Source organism: Strongylocentrotus purpuratus, unplaced genomic scaffold, assembly GCF_000002235.5.
Source record: "Strongylocentrotus purpuratus isolate Spur 01 unplaced genomic scaffold, Spur_5.0 spur5_scaffold_17, whole genome shotgun sequence".
In the NCBI taxonomy this organism is placed as follows: Eukaryota; Metazoa; Echinodermata; class Echinoidea; order Camarodonta; family Strongylocentrotidae; genus Strongylocentrotus; species Strongylocentrotus purpuratus.
Window position 1 is genome coordinate 5806703 of NW_022145602.1, and position 25728 is coordinate 5832430.

At 35.9% G+C, this 25728-nt stretch overlaps 1 protein-coding gene across 3 annotated transcripts; it reads left to right on the top strand.

Annotated features, from left to right (window-relative positions):
• The first annotated feature begins 1624 nt into the window (after positions 1–1624).
• On the top strand, positions 1625–23732 carry LOC752017. 3 transcript variants are annotated; one of them, XR_004064575.1, is made up of 10 exons: positions 1625–1881; positions 3775–5554; positions 7225–7446; positions 9024–9402; positions 10834–11015; positions 14519–14628; positions 18318–18567; positions 19099–19184; positions 20540–20640; positions 22601–23732. XR_004064575.1 is itself a non-coding variant. In XM_001175489.4 (5 exons), exons 2-5 carry the CDS (start codon positions 4778–4780, stop codon positions 10914–10916), a joined length of 1461 nt encoding a protein of 486 aa, XP_001175489.2. In that variant the 5' UTR covers positions 1625–1881; positions 3775–4777; the 3' UTR covers positions 10917–11867. The 3 variants fall into 3 exon arrangements, 1 of the variants encoding a protein (XP_001175489.2); XR_004064574.1 differs by having other exon boundaries at positions 18337–18567; XM_001175489.4 differs by lacking the exons at positions 14519–14628; positions 18318–18567; positions 19099–19184; positions 20540–20640; positions 22601–23732 and having other exon boundaries at positions 10834–11867.
• Positions 23733–25728: the final 1996 nt, after the last annotated feature.

A 25728-nucleotide genomic window follows, 5' to 3' on the forward strand; every position in this document is an offset into this window, starting at 1 on the left:
TTCACAAAACATATCGCCATAAGTGCTATGAACATACAAAAAATGCACCACATTACTGGTTTAATCACATAATCAAACCAAACTTGCCAACATAAGGCATTTAATTAATTTGCCACACAAACGTTAAGTTAAAAAACTAGTAGGTAAATAGCGTTCGCACTTACAGACAAATCAAACATCTCCAACGCTATAGTATTCATGACTAGTTATTTACCAAGTATAGTCGTCGCTTTTGAACTTCATTTTAAGATGTCACCTTGCTTTACACTTTTGAAACGGAGGAGTCTGTAAGACATGTACGCTACTAAGGGAAAGCGGTGGCATCTTCGTTAATGACTATGCCAGATTCTTTGATATTAATTAGTTTTAATGAAGTCAAACGGTGTGTTCCGGGTTATGTTACTCACAAAATATAAACTTTAGTTTTGTAAACATTATTTTATTATCATTTTAACTTTTGTTGATTTTCGTTCGTAGAGTTTTGTTTTTGCTAAATGCAACACGGAAAAAAGTTTTGTTTGAATTTTCCAGTAGTTATACCAAAAAGTTTGTCTAGAGATATGGATGAGGAGGGTGGTGTTGTCCGAAGGAAGGGGATGGGTAGCTGGGATGGGGGTGGGGGGGGGGGTAATTATACAAATTTATATTCTTGTGGTGGTTTTCGCCTGGATCGATTTGTCCGAATTCAACTGTCCGGGTAATTGTCCTAAAATCTGCAGAACCAAATAAGGATACAGCAATTTTTTTTTTTACTATAATAGTAAAAAAAAATTGTAATAATTACGAAAAAACGTTTTCAGAATGAGACTAGATTATAATCCTTAGAGTACACGAGATTTCCTCCACCTAACACATCACGACATCATTTCTTAAATACCCAGATCAATAGACAAAAACCCGTGTTCAAACCGAGGCATTTCAGAACTCTCATTTAGGACCTACGCAAGATTTAGATATGAAAAATGTTTGCAAAGAAAAAAAGTAAAAGCAATACGAGGAAAACTAACGAAAAACATTTAAAGAATAACAGCAATGAACAGTAAAAGGAGTACAGAGTAAACTTTAGTTATAAGAAAAGAAAAGAAAACAAAGCTAAAGAAAAGAAAAAGACTGGAGAAGAAGAAGATCGAAGAAGACGAAAAAGAAAAATGCTATGTTGAAGAAGAAAACATTTGCGCCGTTTTAAATAGTACTCCCCCAAGCAAACAAGATGGGGACCAGTCCCATTGCCCACTTTTATTCCCTTCTAATCTTCCTTCCTTTTTTCTTTCTTTGTTTCTTTGTTTCGTCTTTTAAAAATTAATTGTCGTTACTTTTTGAAAAAAAAGCTTTGGTCCAACATCTTGTGAAAAAGTTTTGATAAGTTTTGGAATCATTAACCAAGAACGGATTCACTTATAGTTAACGTTTGAAATAAGAAAACCAAACTCTTTTGTTGGCAATGCGAACACTCTCCTAATCTATTGATTTGGTTGAACGGGGGAAGGTCGTACATGTATTGATTTCTTTAAGTAAACTTTGAAATGAATGCGTCTCAGAAGAGAAGAATTGAGATGAGCTCTAGTATTTGTTCTTGTCACTCCGAAACATGTGTTCTTCTTTCAATTCAAACGCACCGAGCGTACCACACGCGTATACGTACGGAGAGTCCGAAAGTATGCGGAGGTAATCATGGTGATGATGCCCTATATACCGGACCTTTGGCCATTGGCTCAGTCTGCATCTCTCCGTGTCGGCGGGAGGAAAAGCACAACAAATTGCACCGTCTTCTGTTTAGGAAAGTGGTGACCCATTCATCAAATGGTGAAGCGGTGTTTTAACTCTGGAAGTTCTTGAGACATTCCCTTTTCGTCACTGAATATATTCAACTGATAATGACAGGTATTTAACTTTATTTTTGTATAATCAGTTTATTTGTCTCAGAGGTAACCATTCGCTAAGTGGTCAAAAATATAAAATAGCTGTGGAATAATTCCAGAAACGGTGGCAGCCATTTGGTCTTGCGTGTGCTCAAAGACCCCAGTTTATTATTTCGAGTAGATTACATTCTCATAGATTTTGGATTCGTTCGAGCATCTAAAATGAAAAAGTCGAAAAGAGGCCCCGTGCTGGTAAAGTATGGTCGTACGCAGGTGTAGAGATAACTGATAGACGGGTTTTTTGCTGGTGAAGTATGGTCGTACGCAGGTGTAGAGAACTGATAGACGGGTTTTTTTTGTCGGGTCACATGATATCGACAGTAAAGTAGGTACCATTAATAATACATGACGCTTTAAAGTCAGAGTACACTCTTTATTTCGGCAATTACCTATTTATTAATAGTAACACAGGTTGAACATTAAACTCGAGAACCATGTATGAAAGATGATTTTATCGGCACAAGTATTTTAATATTTTACCTCATAACCTTGGTCCGCATATTGTTTTGTTGCGGGGAGGGGGATTGAAGCAAAGCGCATGATGAAATAAGTAAGTTCTGAAACTATGTATAGGTGAATATGAATAATACCGATAAACACATTTGAGAGGAATAACAAAGAGAGAGAGAGAGAGAGAGAGAGAGGGGGGAGAGATCAGAAAGAATGACTTTGAAAGCTATATACCAGACATCATAGGACCCTGAACATGTGGATGACTCACGAATTGATTTTGTTTCCATAATTTTGATGACTAATACTATACAAGTTAGCATATCAACATTGTAATCAATGTTTTAAGTTAGCTCAGACTCTCTAGCGCAAACTGTGCGACTGTCTTGTCATATATGATTGATGAAATGTTTATCCAGTAAACATAACCTGGCTCCTCAACTGCCAAGTGCGCCCGATCGCTACCAGGTACTTCATATTATTAAAGTCCACAACGATCTAAAGTATTCGACAGTAGTCGCTGTTTTATGATAGGAGATACGGTTGACAACTAAATTGCTCATATCCTTACCATGTTTTGTAATTTTTGAAATATGTATAAAAAAATAAAAATATAAAAAAATGATTTCTACAGATTTATGCTTCTTGAGAATGTGACATATTAAATCTTACATCTAAATGTATCTAGCAAAGGCTACAATACAACGAGTCCACATTTTTCATTCATGAGTTACGATAAACAAACAAAAAAAAATACCATCAAATTTACAAGGGGTATGGATAATTAGGCTTTTAACTGTATATCCGCAAAGTCTTCTGACATGACTGATGTGCGAAGTTTACAGGTAGGGGTTTTGCACTCTGCTACGTTTTGCACGTAGGCCGATTACAAAATAGGAATATAGATCACAGTTGGTGATTTGGTTTTGTTTGAAATTGAATAAAGGAGCATTATGCTTTGATTTGGCCTGATACCATGAATATCATTACGAGGTCGATATGTAAGCTTTGTACCAATGAAATCGTTTAGAATATTTAATAAATCAATACTGGTTTTAATAAATAGAATGAAATAAAATAGCCCGCTTACAATCAATTTTTTTCTATCTCTAATAGTATTATTCTTCTTATACCAATCTACCTTTTTTCGTCGTGTTCTCTCATCTATTCATATCGCTTTCTCTTACTATCAAACTATGTTTTCTCCTTGTTTTATTCCCCATAACAAATTTGTTCTCATCTCTACTGAGGTATCAGCCTGCTTGCCCCCCCCCCCCTCCCTCCCCTCGTACACGGTGCAATTATTACTCTACGTCATAAACACCCACGCCCGCCCTCTCCTAGTCCCATTATTCTTCCACGATCATGACGTGTTCTTTTCTTCCCCTCTACCATTCAACCACAGATTGATGCGCCGCAACAAAGGCTTCATCGATTGGTACCCATTGAGGGATCGGCCCAGGTACATGTTAGCGAAGAATAGATGATATTGATCCGAGCAAGAGGGGTAGTTTAATCAGTACCTCATCAATTATTGGTCTTCTTTCACCCATGGAGCTCTCAGAGAGGATAATGGCTATAGAAACGTATCCACATGACTAGTCAGGGTAACCCTTCTGTGTTTATCGTCTCAGTGAGGTACGCGACTAAAAAGGCCACTTCGAATCTAGGTCATCAGACGGTAGAAAGAACCGGCACTTTGCAGACGACTTCGATGCAGGCGACTATTATATGAGACAGCTGCCTGGACATACATAACGTGACTGCTAAACCATTACATTTATTGTACGACATTAACGGTACCGCGTTATGCACTTAATAAGGAACTGTTAATTGCATCTATAGAAGTGGATGGACTCCTGTCATGCTATTTTACAGATTGGTAATTTGTTGTTTTCCTATTAAACCTGTTGTTAGAAAAAAGTTTGAGCTTAGAGGAAATAAACAAATGAGGAGTTCATCATTAAGAGCTAGGCATCTAGATATTCTCCTTACGGATCAGCTGGCTCCTTGATGACATTCACTCCTAAGTAAACAGTGTCCAGGGCAGGTATTTGATCGACTTTCTTCAATATCATTCTGAAGTCTTTGTTAATGTTGATGCGTGACTAAATTTCTCTCGAGGTTGTTAGTTATGCTTGACTTAAGCTAGACATAATTCCAAACTGTAATCGCATTCTATGTTTCTGTCTCGGGATCGCAACGTACATTTTGATACCGTTTAGGACTTGAGGCGTGTAATCGTCTTGTGCATCGATCTTTCACCAACTCTCGTATTCTCACGCTTGCAAATACTGCTTCCATATATTCTTGAAAGTCCTGATTTTTATTGGTAACGAGACCCACCATTGAATCAAATCTTGGTGGGATTTTCCTTTTCACCGTCAAGACGCGCTGACTAATTCAGGATGTCTGCCCAACGTATCGCTAGGAGGCGCATCTCGGCCGATAAGCAGGCCGCAGCCGCCAATACCGACTTCGCAAACCTCAACAACAACCTCGACGTCAACGATTACGACACCAAGATGAAGTCGAGGGATGTCAAGAACTGCTTGGACAAAATGGATGGTAATCTATCGCCTGCCTCGATCAGAAGGCGGACCACGCGATCAAAAAGCGTCCAAAACTCAGATCTCATGTCACATGACATCTCGATGAATTTGATGAGAAAACAGGTACGATCAGCGTCGGATGCGCAGCTATCGCTCGATAAATTGCAAACGAGGATGGAGATGTCGTCTGCGAAGTCAGATGAAACTTTCGACGAATCGAAAGAGATAGACGATCACGTGACATCGGATAGGAGCCAATTAGAAGAGTTGATATCACCGAGATCGTGGTCAGATATGATCGCAAGTGATATCGCCATATCTTACGATCAGATAGATGATCATTGTCAACATAACTCTAATAACAATAATCATAAGAGCGATACTATAGCAAACACAATTAAAGTTCCAGACCAGCTAAAGCATGGCAATGGTGTCCTGAAAAAGGCGTTTGTAGAAGATGTTACATTTCATGACGTCAGTTCAAGACAACGGATCAGATCGTTTGAACCCAAAGATGACGTAATAACACCGCGCACGTGGGATGAGATGGTAGCAGAGGATAGCGAATCACGTGACCATACTCAAGATAGACATGATAATGGTGAATCAACCTCGGAGCAAGGTCTACATCCGGTAGGTGAAAGCGACTTTCGAGAGTCAGTTATTTTATGTTGTTTTTGGTTGCGAGGGAAGGGGGGGGGGGGTGATGCGGCGTATGGGGGAGAGATTGCTCAGATAAGAGGATTTATTTGTGTCCATTAATTTTTTGTTTTACATTCTCCTTTTTTTCTTACTATACATCTCTCTCATGAATTAAATATTCATTATAACTATTACCACGATTATACACTTTCTATCTTTCCCTATTTCCACGTTCTCCCCCTTGTCCTTCCCACCCCTAGTCTCCCATCTTCCTTCCTCCCTACCCTCTGTCATAATTATCGAAGTAGATCATACCTTGTATACCTCTCTCCTCCCCAGATCACCTTTCTCTTTTTTTCCTTGTATCTATATATCTTTCTTTTTGTTTACCTCTTCTTTCTCTTCCTCTCCATTGTAATGTGACGACGCCGATTGAGAAAGTCAACCAATACGTTATTTGGGATATGTACTAGAAATTGCGCATTAGATGCATTACAAAAATATTTTATATATATATACGAGCTACGATGCTGCCTCTGAATGTACAGTAACAAATTCCACATGACACGGTCTTTCCTTCACTTTTAATTTACAATATCTTGTTCTTTTTCATCGCAGCAAGAGGGAAAGGGGATTGAAACCGAGTAAGGTATTGGCAAACAAAATCCCTCATTCGCTGCAGTAGTCTATAATGTTGTTGTTGTTAAAATGGAGGAAATTCGTCTGAAGCAAATTACAATGAAAAGTGGTCGTTAAGGCTAGCCTGAAAATGGCCCTTCTTTTAAATTCAGCAGTACAGACACTAATACTCTTTCATGCATAGCCCCTCTTAATTCAACCCTTTGTTATTACACTTCTACGGGTGCCCAATTGCCGACAAAGTCCCTTGACAACAAAACTGCCCAATTTAATGTCGATAAATTGTATTCTTTCCACTGGTTTAATGACCCGCGGTATTACACAATATTGCGTCGTCATGTTTATGAAAAAAGTTAAAGTTAAAGCAGGTACCATAAAAGTTTCTTATTGACGTCAACATCTCCCCCTCTCTCTCTCTCTCTCTCTCTCTCCCTCTTTCTCTCTCCATAGCCTACTTTATCATGCAACATACCCGTACTTTAACTGATGTGAAATTGATGAATAACAAGATAATGTTATGAGCAAATTACATCTTTTTCTGTAGGGGCGGGAAATTAACCAAATATGTTTTTCGGAAAAATACCTTTGGGAGATTCCGATAATTTTTTCGTTAGTAAAATACAAGTTTGACATACTTATAGTTTAAAAATAGTATTCATAACATGATATTTATAACATTATAACATGGACACCTCTCTGATATAACTACGGAGTCTTCACCGTTAGGGATCCAAGTTATCTTTACAGTTATAATTGAAAAAAAGGTGGTACCGGGCATATCAGTCGGTATTAATTCCCGATTCTAATATCATTCGTCTTATAAGAATTAGGAGTGGAATATGGGATGCGACAATACAGTGCAGGGTCCATATTGACAAAGCAATTGGCTTAGCTGTAAACTATTTGCGTACCGTAGCTCATATAGATAGTTGGCATTTAATTAGTCTGTGCATGAGTCGTGAGCGTTTAGAAAGTTTCAATGATTTTTCTTCTTCATTTTTTTCAAACTGCTCTTTGTAAAGATTGCGTCATCTGAAGGAGAGAATGACCAACCGGATCCCCGGGCAGCCTCGGTAGAGTTTGCATGGCCTAAGGAGTTGCCTAGCAACAGATCGGTATCACGTGACAGGGAGACACAACATGATGTACGATGTGAAAATCAGTGCAAAGCATTTAGAGAGACTGACCCTGAGTTAAGGTTGGCTCGGTTGGAGTGGAATTTACGCATGTTGAATAGAGACCTGGTAAGTTCGTTTGATAATAATAATGATAATAACAATAATGATAACAACAATTATATTTAATATTTAAAGGAAACCGAACCCCATATAGTAACTTTACTTATTCTGGGAGATTTATTATATTGTTGCCCATACATATACAAAATTCCCCACCAAAGTGTATGAGAGAGGTAATAAAGCAAAAATAAATTTTCTCAGCACGACATGGGCATCGCCATTGTCTTGATAATGTGACGTACTATGCGAAGTCGTTTATCAAGTAAATGTATTCAAATTTATGGATGCTTCTTTCCCAGACGTGTGTGGTGATGAAGCATTTCATTCACCTGCTATTATCCTTTGTACTATAATTGCCAGAACGCAAATTGCATAAATAAGTTAGTGCTATTCTGGGGCGAAGGTTTCTCATAAATGAAATAGATTTGTCAACCTCTATAGTGTAGTATTGATTTATAAATGAATTTTGTTACAATCGTGCCCCTATTATTTATTTTTTACCTTATATAATTTCTATCATCTCAGTTATTTTTTTTTAATTGAAAAGTAAAGGTTTCGTTATTGATTTGAAATTTTTTTTCCACCAAAGCTTGATACATGTACAACTTCAACAGGTACGTCACATTTCCAAGAAAATGGCTGCGCCCATATCATGCTGAAAGGCATCACATCATGCCAGAAATATCTTCATTTATATATATATATCTTGTACATTTTCGTAAGGAATATTGTACATCAAAGGGCAGGAATACATCTCATTTTTCAGAATACCTACAATTATTCTTTGGGTTTAGGTTTTCTTTAATAGCGCATAATATATCCATCACACAAGGTACTCAATGCGCTCCAATATTACCCCGGCTCTGCGCGTCTACCGATATCGATGTTCACACCATTCCAGCAACTCCTTCATATCGATACCCATTTAACACCTGGGTGGAGAGTGCCAGAGTGGCACATGTATATTAATGTCTTGCCAAAGGACAATAGTGACGCGGCGAGACTCGAACAGCGAACCCCATGATCCACAGTCCAACAATTTATCCACTAGTCCACGACACCTCTATACATTTATATGTAATATTATACGGCCAATTTGTTCGAAGTTTCATGTGACTTCAAATTCTGAACCAATTCTCGTGCTCTCAAGACAATAGCGTTGGAGAGATATTTACAGAGAAGCAAGATGCAGTATGGAGAAAATGCAAATAATGAGAAGTACATGTAGCTATAGGGTCTCATCACGTCACGACAATCAGACCATAGAGGGCGTCATCCTGACAGTCCGAATTTTAGTCTGATTGAAATATCGTTTGAATAATCGATTTCATGTTTTAAAAAGGTCCCAAATGAATTTCATGCGTAAGAACACTATTGAGCAGATCAATGAATGTGCACCTTATAGATGACATTGTACAACCGTCTGTGCTAATCAAACATTTAGTATATGACCTTTACATCCTTTACCATTTTGACTTCTTATTTTCTATTCGTGTTTATCTCTCTCTGATGTTATCTTCTTTGTGTGCTCTTATTCCTTTACGCTATGACATTATCTTACTTATTTTTATCTTCTGTATTAGACGGCGATGAGAAAAACGGACCAACAAATATTTCGACAACTCCTCAGTAACTACGAGACGATTGGTCAGGTCGCTGATCACGTGACGGTCATTACGGAAACGCCTTCCCCGTTACCTCCTTCCTCTTCTCCATATCCAGTCACACCGAGGTCTAACCCGAGTAGCCCCGAGAAAACCCGACCATACTCGACCACTCCGGGAGATACCGAACTACTCCGAATCATCAGGGAAGCGCTCGATCATCCAGGAGCACTGAACATTGGGAACATCGTAGATCAGTTATCTCCGATTCGACGCCGAAGAAGCAGCGAACCCACCACGATAGAATACGAAGACCTCCCGCCATGCTTCGACGAAGAAGATGATCAAGAACTAGAAGGTATTTACTGGTCTCGCTTCTCTCTTTTTTTTTCTTCTCTGTCCCTTTCTCCTCCTTCATCTCTATTCATATCATTCTTTTATCACACCCCGTGTATTAGTCCACAATCTGCCAGGTCCTTTATAATTCCCTACACACTTGATTCAAGCCGTCGAAGATGGCGTTATCAGCAAACTCATAATTATGTTCACCAGCCCAGCCTGATGATCACGCCATCCACGGCTGATAGCAAGTAAGTAGGGGGAGGTAGCGTTGGTGTGGTGGAGATTAAAATTAAATAGGCCAGATTCTGGACTACCCGTGTATTAGAAATGTAGATCAGTGAGGGTTAAAGTTTGCGTACTAGCGACCAATATCTTTTAAAATAGGTTATTTTCATATTCTTGTTCGGCAGTTTTCAAATCCATATTCATTTTCGGATTACATAACCCGCCATTGTCATGTTTGCACATTTCAATGGGTGACGCACAAGGTTAAAGATAAACTTGAGTTCTGGTAATGCGATTGCATTGTGAAAGAAAAGGTGTGGAATGAATCAGAAAAAGTTGATCATCTAGCATGTAAGTAATGGTGTGTAAAGCAAGTTCTGGAGTCATCAAAATCATCATTAATTTGGCAGAGTCTTGGTAAAGTAACAATCACTTACACAGAAAGATGTATATGGGACAACACACATGGTGGTGGGGCTAGTACTACCCTGATTTCTTTATCTTTCTATGCTCATTACTCAGCCAGTATACATTTTCTTCCAAAATTGTTTGGCACATGACATTTATTTGTAATCTTGAACATTCAATGTAAGTTTCGTTAGATTCCGTGAGAATTCATTTTCCTTTTTTACCAGAACTCAAGTTTATCTTGAATGGAATTGCTTTAGGTTAATTTTTGGAAAGCATTTGCTATCATGTTAAACAAAACGTTTGAAGGACTTGCATAAATTGGTTTAGAATTGATGTAAGCATTCTTTATTTCCACTAACATGATCTTATGCTACGGTCACAAAGGTTCGTACGAACGATAATTTCGTACGAATCTCCCTGTTTTTCCATTGTCTTCCCGAATTTCCATTGTCGAAAAATCGTTCGTACGGCGTTTGTAGTAGTTCGTAATGGCTTTTGTGACCGAGGCTTTAACTGAAGGAAATAGCTGTATATCAACCATCTTCCTTCCCAGGTGAAAAAAGGAGGTGGGGAGTCCTTTCCAGGTCTTCCCTATCCACCCCCTTTCTCACAAGGTGCAACCGCAAGCCTATTGTATAACCATCTTCATACTCATTATTGACCGTGATGCTGATTTCCACTCACCTCACCCCAAGATAATCAATGTAACACAATTTGACAATATCGGTAATTTCATCTTACTTTGCAAAGTTTGTATAGTACTTTCGATGTATGTTGTAGCATGACTTTCTCTGTCTTATTTTTATTCCAGATCTCTTGAGTTTATCTTGTCCAGTTTTTAAGGAACCCAAAGCTCCTATTAAACGTCGAAACACGCAAGGAACCGACCTATGACGTCAGGAGGATGCCTTGGTAGAAAGAGACTAATAATAATTGTTGCATCTCGAAGCTGATGGATTTAGAGGAAAGTGTTCATCCTATTTCTCGTAAACGGTGATGACTGTAGGAAACAATACATTTCGGAATACGTGTCCTCACATTTAATCTCAAGACAGCACATTGTGCAATTATGACTCCTGGGGCCCGTTTCACAAAGCCTTTTTAAACGACAAATGACAAAAATCAGTGACAAATCTGCTGATAACCAATCAGAAGCAAGGATTTCAGTAGCTCATAACAAAACTGTCATTTGTCACTGATGACAAGTTTTGTGAAACGCCCCCCTGGACAATAATCCCCTTCCGACCAAGTAGACCCTGGCAACCATCCGTAGAACCTCAGGACAAAACCCCCAGACCATGCTGTCATTAAAATATCACGCTTTCGCTCGCTCTCTATCTCCCTCTCTCTCTCTCAAAGCTAATATTATGGAGTTTTCGATTTGCACGTCAAAGTGGACTGCTACGTGGACTGCTACGTGTGACGTCCTTAAAATGACGTCACACGTAACAGCCCACTATGTCGACGTGCAAATAAAAAAGTCCCTAATATAGTACAACTCCGACCCTACTGTGTCTTGTATTGTATTGTATTTATTATTAAACTTCATTGTACAAAGAAAATGCAAAACATTTTCAATAATTCATTGAACCCCCCCCCCCGGTCCCCAACATAAACAAATATTCTGTGTGCCCATGCCTTGAGCCATAATACAGGGTCGTACATACACTGTAAAAAAAATCTCTGTTATTTTACAGCAAATCTGCTGGCAGCAGAGTCGCCATAAATTATGTTGTAAAAATACAGATTGGTTGTTATTTTCTCCTACAAACATTTCATGTATTTTCTTTTACAAATTGTATGTTGATTAAAATTACACCAGAATGAATGTAAAAACATAGTACACAAATTTTGTATATATACATATGTTTGTTAATTTGGTTTACAGCTTTGGTGTGGAAGTACTTTTTGTGTATTTGTATTTGAAGCAATTTTGTTTTATTTGTTTACACCACCATGTAATTTTACAGAATGAATGTAAAAATATAGAACAAAAACGTTGTATAAATACAAATGTTTGTTAATTCGGTTTACAGCTTTCCCTTCTTCCTTTTGAGTACAGACCTCTTTACAGAGTATTATCGTACTATACTGGGGGTGTGCAGGTGGACCACTACACCGGGGTTTCCCCCTACTCTTATACGAATAGCGCAGTGGGTTCTTAAAGTGCAAAGGTAGTGACTCTTCTCTACACGGGGCCTCCATTTAACGTCCTATCCGAGGGACGGAGTGTTTTCCACTTGACATAACCTGCGTCTATGAACAAGGGAAGGGGCACGTTAACACACAACGCAGGTTTCAGTCATCCGCTTGGGTGGGAGTCGAACCCGGGATCTTTGGTTCGACAGACGGACGCTTTACCGACTGAGCCAACTTGCCTCCCTTTGGTGTGGAAGTACCTTTTTGTGTATTTGTATTTGACCCAATTTTGTTTTATTTTTTTACACCACCATGTAATTTTACAGCATGAATGTAGAAATATAGTACACATTCAAAGTCTCTGGGACTTCATTCATATGCAAATGAGCATCCTCCGCATCATGTATAAGAAGCCCACTCAAAGCCACGTGCATTAGTATTCAAAGACAAAAGGCTCATTCAATCATGCAAAGAAGGGCGGGAAAAAGACAACAAAATCAATTGTATTAATAGTCACACTGACAGAACATTCAATCAGGGAGGGACATGATTCCTCATATTAGGCTTATACTTCGTAGAATATAAATTAAACTTCAATATTAAATTTCTTTTAAATCTCGTTTAATTTAATTATTCTACTTCGTAACGCCTAATTATTCGAAATCATGTCTGGGATTTTAAAGTTGGAAAACGGAATCGGTAAATATGCTACAGTATATGTGAAATAAGTTTCATGAAATGTGAAATGCTGTCCAATCAAAACGACATTATAAAAACAGAACACCTTCAACTGGGATCCATAAGTGCGGGGGCACACCTTCTCAACATGCATGTTCTTGGACAAGCAAGACAAGCAAATTTGAAATAGTTCCAGCAGATTCGTCTCGAAAACGATGAACTTTTCCTCAGTTAGAGGGCTCTTAGGTTGAGACCTAATAATGATGATTATGATAATAATAATGATGATTATGATAATAATAATGATGGTTATGATAATAATAATAATGATGGTTATGATAATAATAATTATACTACTATTATGATTATTTCAAAAATATTTTTTTACTACTACTACTACTACTACTACTACTACTACTACTACCACTATTTCTACTACCACAAGTAGTATTATACAACTACTACAAGTGACTACTAACCTCAGGCGCGAATCCAGGGGGCCAGGCTGGCCTTGTTCCCCCCCCCCCCCCATCAATTATCCTAAATCTTTTAAAGAAAATGTTTATGCCAGTTCCCTACCCTTTTTGTGTCTCTCATAGCCCCTCCACTCTGCACATAAACTCCGAGTGACGCAAATTGAATTTTACAAGTACTGCTTTTTTCACAAAAAACACCAATATACATCATCAGTGAAAATACAAGAGTCCAGTACATTGTCTTTATTAAGAGTTGCGATTAATCCAGTTAAATCGAAAATCCTCCAATCAATCTCAGACCTACATATTCCCATCAATTTTGTACACAGTGGCATCTGTATGGGTGCAGGAGGCACTTGCATTTGAAGATTTCACAAAAGTGAGAGGGCACAAAAAACGTAAAAGAGAGAAAAGGAAAGGTTAGACGCATACATCAAAGCTCATCAAAGCTCCTTATTTCTTCTCGATAATTTTTATGTAGACTTTTACGACGTTTTCAAATAAACAGATAAACATGGAACAGCTTTCATAATGATAGATCTTAGATACATGTACTTTTCAAGCCGCATTAAAACTCCTCAAAGCTCTTCATTTCTTCATGATTTATGTAGACTTTTTAGGATGGATACTTTCTTGTCAAGTTTTTAACGGGGTATATATTTGATGAATTCTGTAGACAACTAGAGTTCAAGCTATATTTCAACCTGTGATTGTGTTGTTACAACATTACTGTATGCATACATTTAAACAAATTTTGAAAGTCTAAACTGACTCAGTGAATCCATCATTTTCGAATGAAATTGAAAAAAAGGGTTATGGAAAATTTAAGGGACCATGTGGTATTCAATGTCACAAAATGAATTTTCAGATTGGATTCCGAAGGACATATGAAAGTCTATTCTGACTCGGTGAATCAATCATTTTGAAATGAAATTGAGGAAAAAAAAGGGTTATGGAAAATTTAAGGGACCATATGGTATTCAATGTCACAAAATTAATATTCAGATTGGATTCCGAAGGACATATGAAAGTCATTATCAAGCACTATCAATTGCCTTTCTCCGGGACCGAGAGTAGGTAACCAGCCCTATAATAAATGTTAGCATCCCAAGAGCTGTTTCATATTATTTGAGCAGTGTCTACCTATACCTACACACCACATCATCATGATCTGTGAATTGAGTCTCGTGCTTGTTTTGGCAGTCTTACAGGGTGGTAATGGACTCACCGACGATGAGAAGAAAGAAATCCTGGCTCAACATAATCAGTACCGTAGTGATGTACAACCAACTGCTGCAAACATGTTACCTCTGGTAAGTTTTTATATATACGATACTTGCTGATCTTGCGACACCTGCACTTGCTCTTGCCAAACTGGCTCCATGTCAATTTCCTACACTGACCGAATTCGTAACACTAGACCAACATTATACCAAATAACTAAAACGAAGTGTTTCTCGTCTCTGCCTGCCTCCTTTTCGGCCGCTGCGTCTTTTTGTCTTTTTGTCTTTCACTATTTACTATTTAAAGCCACACACAAAAAACCCACCCCCAAAAGCCATAAAAAATATGTTTTTAAACAGCCTGTGATATACATCTCGTTTAAAAAGCTTCTAAAGTCATACACACTGGATACACATCATTTGTTTTGTCATACATTGCATCAACATACTCACATAGCACAATAATTGTGAATAAAAAGGCTTGGCCAGCTATAATTAGCATGGCAGCCGTCTTGGAACAAATTGCAAAATAGTAAATAGTAATGCCCTGCCTCCTCCTTATGTTTAAATGTCCGGACGAGAAACCCATTATTTTCCTTACTTGGCCTTATACCTAACCCTAACTATTTTCAAGATTTGCGGAGAGAGGCATAAACAAATTTGTTAAAATTGATAATAATGATAATAATAATAAGTACATGTACTATTATTATCATTTTTATTGATGTAATCATTATTACATGTATTATCATTGTTAATATTATCATACAGAGAGGCCTTATCAGCAAGAATGCTGTTATTCCCTATACAGTGCGTCCCAGAAAAAACGAAACTGAGAATTATCGATGTTTTATCATAACTTAGTCATATTTATAATTAATAAATGACACATATTTGGAAAGCATAGATCTTCCTCTTTCATTTGATGCAACTCATATGATTTCAAATGAAAATCACATTTAATCACATTTAATCACCTTAATCAGGAAAAATGAGCTAGGAATAACAAAGTTCTGTTTGTTTAAAGTAGTGCTTGCATTTCCATAATTTTATCAAACGAATTCGTTTTCCCTAGCTGCCTGCCGTAGCAACAGGTAGCAGTGACAAAAGACTTAACTCCGTTTCGTTGACAATCATCTTTGCATGAATTCTGTCGTCTACGGCCGATTGTCAACGAAACGGAGTTAAGTCTTTTGTTAATTCCGTTTGTTGCTACGGCAGGCAGCCAGTGAAAACGAATTCGTTTGATAAAATTATGGAAATGCAAGCGCTACTTTAAACGAACAGAACTTTGTTATTCCTAGCTCTTTCCTGACTGAGGTGTCATATGAAAGGGCAGAAACTCAACTTGTTAGAAATGTGATTTTCTCTTTGAAATTCAGATAACGTCAGCCAAATGACTTTTTATTGTTCATTTCAGTCACTCATGCGTGAACTATGCATCAAATGAGTTCAATCAAATGGAAGAGGAGGATCTAAGCTTTACAAATATGTGTCGTTTATCAATTATAATTGTGATTTTGGACATTACTTTTCATCTATGTATTATAATTGAATATGCTACTCTTATTGATTTATCAAGTATTTGCTATTTATATTAACTTTGCTCGCCATGAATTCTCTACATGTATTTAGCTCCAGGTCTTTATATTTCGTTCTTAATTTGTAACTATTTGAATATACTTGTACTTGATTGTTTTTTACTTTGTAAAGCGCATAGAGAAACTTCGATTTATTATGCGCTCAATAAATCTATCTTTATTATTATTATTATTATTATTAAGTTATGATAAAACATCGATAATTCTCGATTTAGCTTTTTTCTGGGACGCATTGTATAGGACCCTATGTAGTTATTATAACCCCAGCAATTGCCAAGTACCCGTTACATTATAATACATACGGTTGTGGATAGCCCTGCTCAGCAATGACAACATGCTATCGGTGGTTTTCAGAGGGTTCCCAAGAGAGTACTATTTAGGAGTACTATTTGGGAGTTGGAAAAAAAATGTGATTTTTTTTTTTTTTTTTAATTGAATTTTCTTTTCTACTTTAAATCTTAATTTAATGAAAACAAAATATTTTAAATCTTTTTAGATAAAAATAAAAAAAAAATTTGTTCTAAATTCTTCCAAATTGTTTTGATTTTAGTTTTTAGTTTTTTGTTTTAAACAGATTTTTGATGCAGGATATAAAACAAATATACCATGCTTTCTATTCGAGGTACTGGTTAAAACTATGGGCTTCGGTGACTCCAAAAGTACCATTTGCTTCGGGGCTGCGCCCTTCAGCAAATAGTACTATTGGAGTCACTCCTTGCGCATAGTTTTGACCAGAACCTCTCAAGACAGTGTATATTTGTATAATATATGAACAGTAAAATATAATTTAACAAAGTTTAAACAATATCAAGAAAAACAAAATGAGACAGGCAATACAAATAATCGGGGAGGGGGTGGATGTCGTTTTACGAAATGACCATATGATATTAATAAGGATAGTGCTTGTTAATCTCCGACTCTATAGGGCAGACATTTTCGATTTAAATATATTTATACTGGTAGAAGATTTAACATCAATAAGAAGAGCATTAAACGCCTTTGCATACAATTTATATTTGAATGAACTTTTCAAAAAATTTGTTGGTGGCTTTGGTAATCGTATATTTATTTCCAAAGCGGGAAGGGTAGGGGTGAGTTACAGGCTCAAATTTGTTTTTCTAATTAGGCAGGCATTATAGTTATTCAATATTTTATATGTTATTACAACAGAGCGATCATGTTTTATTTTTACTATGAATTGCCAGTCTATTAAGGCATTTGTAACTCAAGAACCAAAACGTGGGATTCAGGTTTTATTCTTAATATTCTGTGATGTTTGTTGTTTATCCGTACATTTCTTGAAAACAGAGTTATAAAATAATATCACCATAATCACCATAATTTTGTAAATTAATTTAAAAACAAACTCACTTAACGAACGTCTTAAATCTTCCGAGAAAGCTTACCAGTTTTCCAATCTTTTTCAAAATAGTTTCAATATGCAGCTTTTTATTTCAATTTTCATCAAATATCAGACCAAGGTACCGGTACTTAGAATGCCGAACTTGATTTAAAGGAGTGTTATGTAGTTTGCTTTGACATCATTATGGTTGCTTCCTAAAAGGATACAATACAGTTTTCTGACAATTGACTGAAGTATTGGTGTGTACTGCAAAGTTCTGAAATCATCAAAATGATAAGAAATTTGGCCCAGTCTTGATAAAGATACAGACACTTGCTCATAGTATACATTAAAAACCTATTACAGGCAATTTAATAATTAGCATTGAATAAAAATATTGGGTAGTTATGATCATAATTACGATAGTGGGTTCCCGTATATTGCTTACATCTAGCACTGCCACTTCTGGTGCTCGAATGACGCATTCAGCGTGTTTAGCGTCCATTCGCGGATACGACGAATCATTTTCATCATTGCTTAATGATTTTAAAGTTCTTTTATCGCAACCCAAAGGAAAATTTACCCGGAACAGTTTCGATGTCTAGAGTTTATTATCATTTTGAAGTGCAATTTGTTGAACAACTTTACTCTTTTTCACATCATATCCCATTTTCGTTCCTTAATTTGTCAGATTGTGTGAATTTATTCTTTTATATAATTTTGAGCAATGCAACTATGTAATCTTTGTATGTATCAGTTGTTGGACTTTAACCAAAAAAAACTAATTTACTTTCAATGAATTGACATAAATGAAATACAAAAGTATCCTATGATAGCCTCGTTCTCTTATTACAGCAATGGAACAATGAGATTGCAAATTTGTCGCAATGGTGGGTTAACCAATGCGACTTGAGCCTCAACAGCCCTTCTTCAACAAAATGGACTACATGTACGTTAGGCAGGAGCGTCGCCTATGGGCCCGTCGACACAAATTTGTCTTTGTTTGTGGAGTGGTGGCATAATGTGACGCATCAATATAACTTCGAAGACAACACCTGTGCCGGTAATTGTTATCGTTACACTCAGGTAAGTTTCAAAGCTCAAAACCTGTTCTAGCCATTGGCAATACATACAATTAACTAATAAATTATTCATACCCTTACCAAGTTTAGTCATTTTCAAGTTTGTGATTTTTTTTTCTTCCTTATTTATGTTTCCTGAAAATGTGACAAATTGCAGCTTCTATCTAAAAGTATTCAACAAAGGCCCGAATTTAACCAGTCCGCCTTTCAATCTTAAGTTTCAGTTACGAAAAACACACAAAAACATTAAATCAAAAGTTAGTAATATTCAGTGGCAGATCCAGGGGGCACGTGCCCCCCCCCCCCGGCCCCTAAAAACAAAGTGCTCTTACCCCCCCCCCCCCCCCCCCCCCCGCTTATTCAGCGGCCGGCTGAGTCGTTGCGAAAATTTTCGGCGAACGCTACTGATTTCTCCCAATGCCATTTTGTGTCCCCCCCCCTACGGTTAGAAATTCCTGGATCCGCTACTGAATATTATTATTTTAATTAGCATTATTATTATCATTATCGTTATGTTTCATTTTGGTACAAATAGATGGTGTCGGCTACAACTTCTTTCGTTGGATGTGGCAAGGCTGGTTGTTTTAATGGCACAATATTCTACTGTATATACGGACCCAGGTAATTTATTGTCATCATAGCATGATCATTGTTCCCATTTTTCTCGGGGATATTGACACACACACACACACACACACACACACATACACACACACTTTTAAACAAGGTTCTTGTTTATAAATGTATATATATATATATATATATATATATATATATATATTATATTTGGATACATGTACGCAATATATGATGAAGATCGGTTTTATTAAGTCACGTAACCTTATAAAAACGTTTAGATTTAAAGCGGATGAACTCCTCCATCTTCATCATAGCGTACTTGTATTCATATATATATATATATGTATATGTATATGTGTGCGTGTGTGTGTGTGTGCGCGCATGTGTGTGTGCGTGCGTATGTGTTTGTGTTTATAAAATCCAACATTTTTTAATAGGTTGTTATTAGATTTAAAGTAACAAACTGTTCTTTTTATTTTTTTTTGCGTCATCCTATATAAAGCTACTTTAATGATATTCGTGTGAATGTACTTTACCACTTTCATGACAACTCAGAGTAAAATAAATGACTTTAGTTTATAAAATCATGAGAAAACAAAGTTGGTCGAGTTGTTCGGATCGAATGAAATCCTACCCTGGACAGCTAGACCCAGTCGAATTGTCCAGGGCCTGTGGTCAGGTTATCCAGGGTCGAGTCTGTCTGGTGGGCGGGCTGTCCACTCATATATGTTTATACAAAGTTGTATATACAATTGAATTATTATGGAAATTCGCCCGTCATGGTTATAGAAATATATGTTTTTTAATTGAATAAAGACCCTCGTGAGTTTCAATTCACTATTTAATTACCGGTTTCAATTTATTTCGTCAGATAGTGAATTTAACATAATAAACAAGTGCAACAAACTGTATACAAAAAATGAGTACATGACTATGTACATTGCGTTGAAATGGTACATTATGTATTGTTACATCATAGTCATAATCATTTCATATCTATATTTCTCTACTTGTAAGAATATATATCGGAGAAACAGGAAATATTTTAAGAAATAGAATGATAATTTATCGTCAACACATCAAAAAGAAAAACCCAAAACTTAATGTAAAGTAAACATAAATCGTAGTGTGCAAAATAAAAAAAGATTAAAAAAAAATTGATGCTATATATATATATATATACAATTCTATAAATTAAGAATAGAAAACGAAACTTAAAGATAAGATCCCCCTCCTCTTCCCTCAAGAAAAAAGTACAATGCATTGTATTAATAAATTTCAACCACAGCTGAAGAAGTTTCAATCTAAAATAGTGAAGAATGATGGGATTATTAAATTAAACTTGTTACTAATGAGTTGAAGTCTTGATATTGAATGGTTCTTTTACTATCTTCCAGAGGTAATGTGACCCATCGCCCATACGAATCAGGTGTGCCCTGTTCTAGTTGCCCTGAAAGTGAAGGAGTTACGTATAGCTGCGAGAATAATCTTTGCACCTGTAAGTATTCAATTAAATTCAGTTCAATTCAATTCAATCAAGATTAATTTAAAGGGGAAGTCAACCCTGGGATTAAGTTGGTATTGATAAAAGCAAAAAAATAAGAGAAATAGATTAGTGATGAATTTAGTTATGAATTGTTTAAGGTGTCATCAGTGGGAAACGAATTGGCAACACTGTGACGTATCATACGAGCTCCTCTCCAATTCTCTCTGTACAGAAAATTTCATAAACTTTCATTTTCTTAGTAATTGGTGACAGAATATAAATTGTCATACGGGGGTTGTATAAAGACATATTTGCAATAATTATATTGAGGGTGAATTTATGATTGAAAATTTTCTAGTACAACCTTGGACATATTACAAATAGGGAAAACTGGAGGAGAACTCATAAGCTACGTCACAGAGTTGTCAATTTGTATTCGATTGATCGCACCTGCAACAATTAATAACTGTCCTATTTCTAATCGGTTTTTGGTCAAACTTTAACTGACCTGTTTCTTTCATTTTTTTGCTTCTATTAAAACCAATACAATCTCAGGGTGGACTACCCCTTTAAACATGACTGGTAGACACAAACTGAATTGTACATGTTTATACAGTGCAAGTAAAATACAATATTTATACTAGTTGCAGCAATAAGAAAACATGTACAATAGAAAGGAATAGGTAAATGACTGTTAAATGCATTTATTTAGCATTGCATCCAATTACCTCACTGCTCTCAGTGTTAACATATTGCACGATAATAAACAGTAAAAAGTCAAAGAAAAGGAAGGGTGTGTTTTTTGAAAGATAAGTCCTGCAAGCAACAGCACAGGAGATATTAGATACTGAATAGACGAACAAAGAGAGTGGTGGAATCATTTCAAACAGGAGAAAGAAATAAAAGTATCTATTTACACCTGGGCTCCGTTTCATAAAACTTACCACCGATGTTAACTTGCCTTTCAATAATATTGTTGTAATACGTGGTGGATGAATTCGATGCGCTATATTTATAATAATAATAATAGTGAACATTTATAATACGCCATGTCTGTAAAAATTGACACTCCTTGCGCAGTTGTGAAAAAATTGTATAACTGTGGGAATACGACTATTAAATGCTAAGTCCATTCCAAAAATAATTTGCTTTAAAATAGATGCAGAAAAACAAGTAAAACAGAGCCAAAACAATTTGACTAAAATCGGATGACTAATAAGGAAGTCATTATATTTTTTTAAGTATGGAAAACTAGGGAAATTAGAAAATCACTACACCAATTGCCAATTTGGTTACCAGTTTGTGACGTCATTGCCTCACTATTTATCAATTGCTTCATGTATTTTTATCCCACTGATTTCCCTTTTTATCCAAAAAAAAGTGATTTCCCCATGCCTTTTGCCCAGGTTATATAATTTGTATCATATTGCGTGCATGACATTTCACAAAAAATATTTTATATACTTTGAAGAATTTATATTATATGTTAAATATTTTAAATTCATAATCATTGATTTTTATATAAATGTTTTATCGAAATTCACATTTTTCATGATTTAAATGAAAACAAATTCCTCTATAGTATTAGCGCATCCACACAAAAACCTATTATTATCAAAATAACTTAGATGCTGGTGTGAGGAAATAAGATTTTTAGGGGGAGAATTGGAAATTAATATTATCAATATTAGAAAACATATAGCGGACAGTGAGGCAATGACGTCACAGACTCAGGAGTGAGTTGCCAAATTGTTTTGTGATTTTCAAAGTCTTTCATGTCATTAAAAAAATCATAAGGTTTTTAATAGTTATCCAATTTTGCTAAACCTTTTTTTGATTTGTTTGCCTGAATTTTCTGCTTTTATTGAAAGTAAGTTATTTTAAGGGAACTTGCCCTTTAATTAGTTCAAGAAAGAAGTCAAATACACTAAAGTTTAAGTTTAACATCTTCTCATAATTATTCTCTTTTTAGTGGACTAATGGCTTGGAAAGGCTGACATGACAACGAGATTGGACTGAACTACCCAACGTCAACCCGTTCAAAGGAACTGATTATGTTTTATTTTTTCTTCTACTCATCAAACCGCCGCACAAACCGCGGGGGGGGGGGGGGGTTTCTTCTTGTAAAGGTTAAAACCTGCTGGTTGTGGTTTACTTCAATTAATATATATAGAGGCCTTCTTTTTATTTTTATTTCGAAATCTGTGTTCGTAATATCTATAGTTTTAAAGCAATGTTATATACTGCATTATATTGAACATTGTCTTGAATACTTCAATGCTGTTTGCAGACATGGGAATTCTGATCTTCTTTCTTAATCTTTACCGTTCATGTCATTGTAACCATTATTTGTTTTTATTTGATGCTCTCTCCCTCTATTTTACCATTATTTAAATCTTGATTTTTTATATCATCAATGAATTTCATCGTTGAAAGACTTACTTCATTATTATCCCTATCATATCAATTTATTTCGTTCATTCAATTGTAAACTTATAGTTCTTTTAAAATGAGAAGTCTTCTATCACAGCCCAACTATAAACCAAATTAAGTCACGTTCTAGGGATTTTAGGGAGGACGTTCCTAAAATCAATAAAAGTGCCCTTGTATATACAGTGCGTCCCAAAAAAAAATGAAACCCAGAATTGTCGATGTTTTATCATAACTTAATCACAATTATAATTAATAAATGACACATATTTGTAAACCTTAGATCCTCCTCTTTGATTTGATGCAACTCATATGATCCATATAACACGCATGGGTGATTAAAATAAATTTGAAGAGAGGGAACCAAAAAGTCATGTGGCGGACGGTATTTGAATTTTTAGAGAGAGAAAATCACATTTCCAGAGAGTTGAATTTCTACCATTTCATATGACACCTCTATCCGGAAAAATGAGCTAGGAATAACGAAGTTCTGTTTGCGTAAAGTAATGCTTGCATTTCCGTAATTTCATTAAAATTATTCGTTTTCACTGGGCGCCTGACGTAATAACAAGAAGAATTGACAAAAGACTTACAGGAGCTACACAAAGAAAATTCACTAACAACTCGTAATTAGAACAAATTATATATGGATGGAAAGATTTTCTCTTGAAAAACACGAACAATTTGCTGAGAAATCATATAGATATCATGGAAAGGCGTAAAATGCAATTTGTCAAGACCCTCCTTAGACCCCCGAACGCCCCTGAACGTAAGTCAAACACACAAGCGTAGCGAGCTTTGAATTGTGACGTCACACACTGAACGAAGAGCTGAGTGCCGTGTTGCAGTATGCAGCTAGCCAGCCGTGTCCCATATGTGACGTCCCAAATATTGACGCTCTACAAAGAACTGCCGAAGGCAGAAAATCTGGATCTCAAAACTAACATTTTTAAGAGTTGATTACTGCGGGCCCCAAACATATTTTGAAGAGAAGAGCTGTTGTATTTGATCGACAAGGCTTCCCCTTCGGAATGATATGAGTTTTGCATCAATTCAAAACACTTTTGATTCTTCGTGTGGCTACTAAACTCCGTTTCGTTGTCAATCAGATACGCATGAAGTCTTTCGTCAAATAACTTTTTGGTACCTCTCTTCAAATTGATTTTAATCACTCATGCGTGAAATATGCATCATATGAGTCGCGTCACATGAAAGAAGAGGATCTCAGATTTACAAATATGTGTCATTTATTAATTATAATTGTGATCAAACGGCGATAATTCTCTGTTTCGTTCTTTTCTGGGATGAACTATATTTACGCAGCGCATGAGGTGGTAATAGAAGGCTCAATTTTACTACTTTGGAGGGTATTTTTCTTTTCTTTTCCAGGAGGAGCCAGTATAAGTAGGCAATTTGTGCTTTAAAATAGGCTATAAAAGGATTACTATCATCAGAAAGGAGGGGGGGGGGGGTTGTATATAATTTAATCGCCTTAAGCAATATCCCTATTCAAAATCTAGAAGGAAAATTTCTCAAAAGTAGACCTTTTGAATTGAGTAAACTTTTATTAAACTTTTTCAAGTAACCCACCTTATAGTTAAAGTTTATCATTTGACCTGAATATTCGATCCTTTCTTGAAGGTATCTTTGGTAAAGTTATTTGTATGCTCAACTTTAATACATTTTGCTGTATTTCTTCAGAATAAAAATCTGGTATTAAAGGGAAACAATTAAATGTCTTTGCATTTTTTATTTGTCTCAATTTGGTTTTGATTCATTTTTAAGTAGGCTTAAAACTCTATAGGTTATTTTTTTTCTTAATTTGATAACCGTGATGATGATGATGATGATGATTAAGATGATATCGATAGTAGGCCTGATAATAATGGTAATTATAATGTAACTATTATAATAATAATTATTTGAAAAAACACGAATAATGATGACAATAGTGATAATAATGATAATAACGATGATTATGATAATAACAATGATGATAATGATAATAATAATGATGATTATGACAATAATAATGATGATTTTGACAATAATAATGATGCTAATAATATGATTATTTCAAAAATATTATTTTAGTCATGTATGGGTTATTTTTTTCTTATTTTGATAACCGTGATGATGATAATGATGATAATGATGATGATGATACCGATAGTAGGCCTGATAATAAAGGTAATAATAATATAACTATTGTAATAATGATTATAAAAAAAACACGAATAATGACGGCAATAGTGATAATTATGATAATAATAATGATGATTATCAAAATAATATTGATGAATATGATAATAATAACGATGATTATGATAATAATAATGATGGTTATGATAATAATAATGATTCTAATATCATGATTATTTAAAAAATATTATTTTACTACTACTACTACTACTACTACTACTACTACTACTACTACTAATACTACTACTTCTACTACTACAAGTAGTACTATACAACTACTACAAGTGACTACTAACCTCAGGCGCGAATCCAGGGGGGCCAAGCTGGCCTTGTCCCTCCCCCCCCCCCCGCAAAAAGAGAGAGAGAGAGAGAAGAAAAGAAGGGAAAGGAAAAGGAAAAGAAAGAAGGGTAAGACGAAAAGAAGGGGAAGAAGGAGATGGAGGCCGAAAGGGCCTTGCCTCCCCCTAT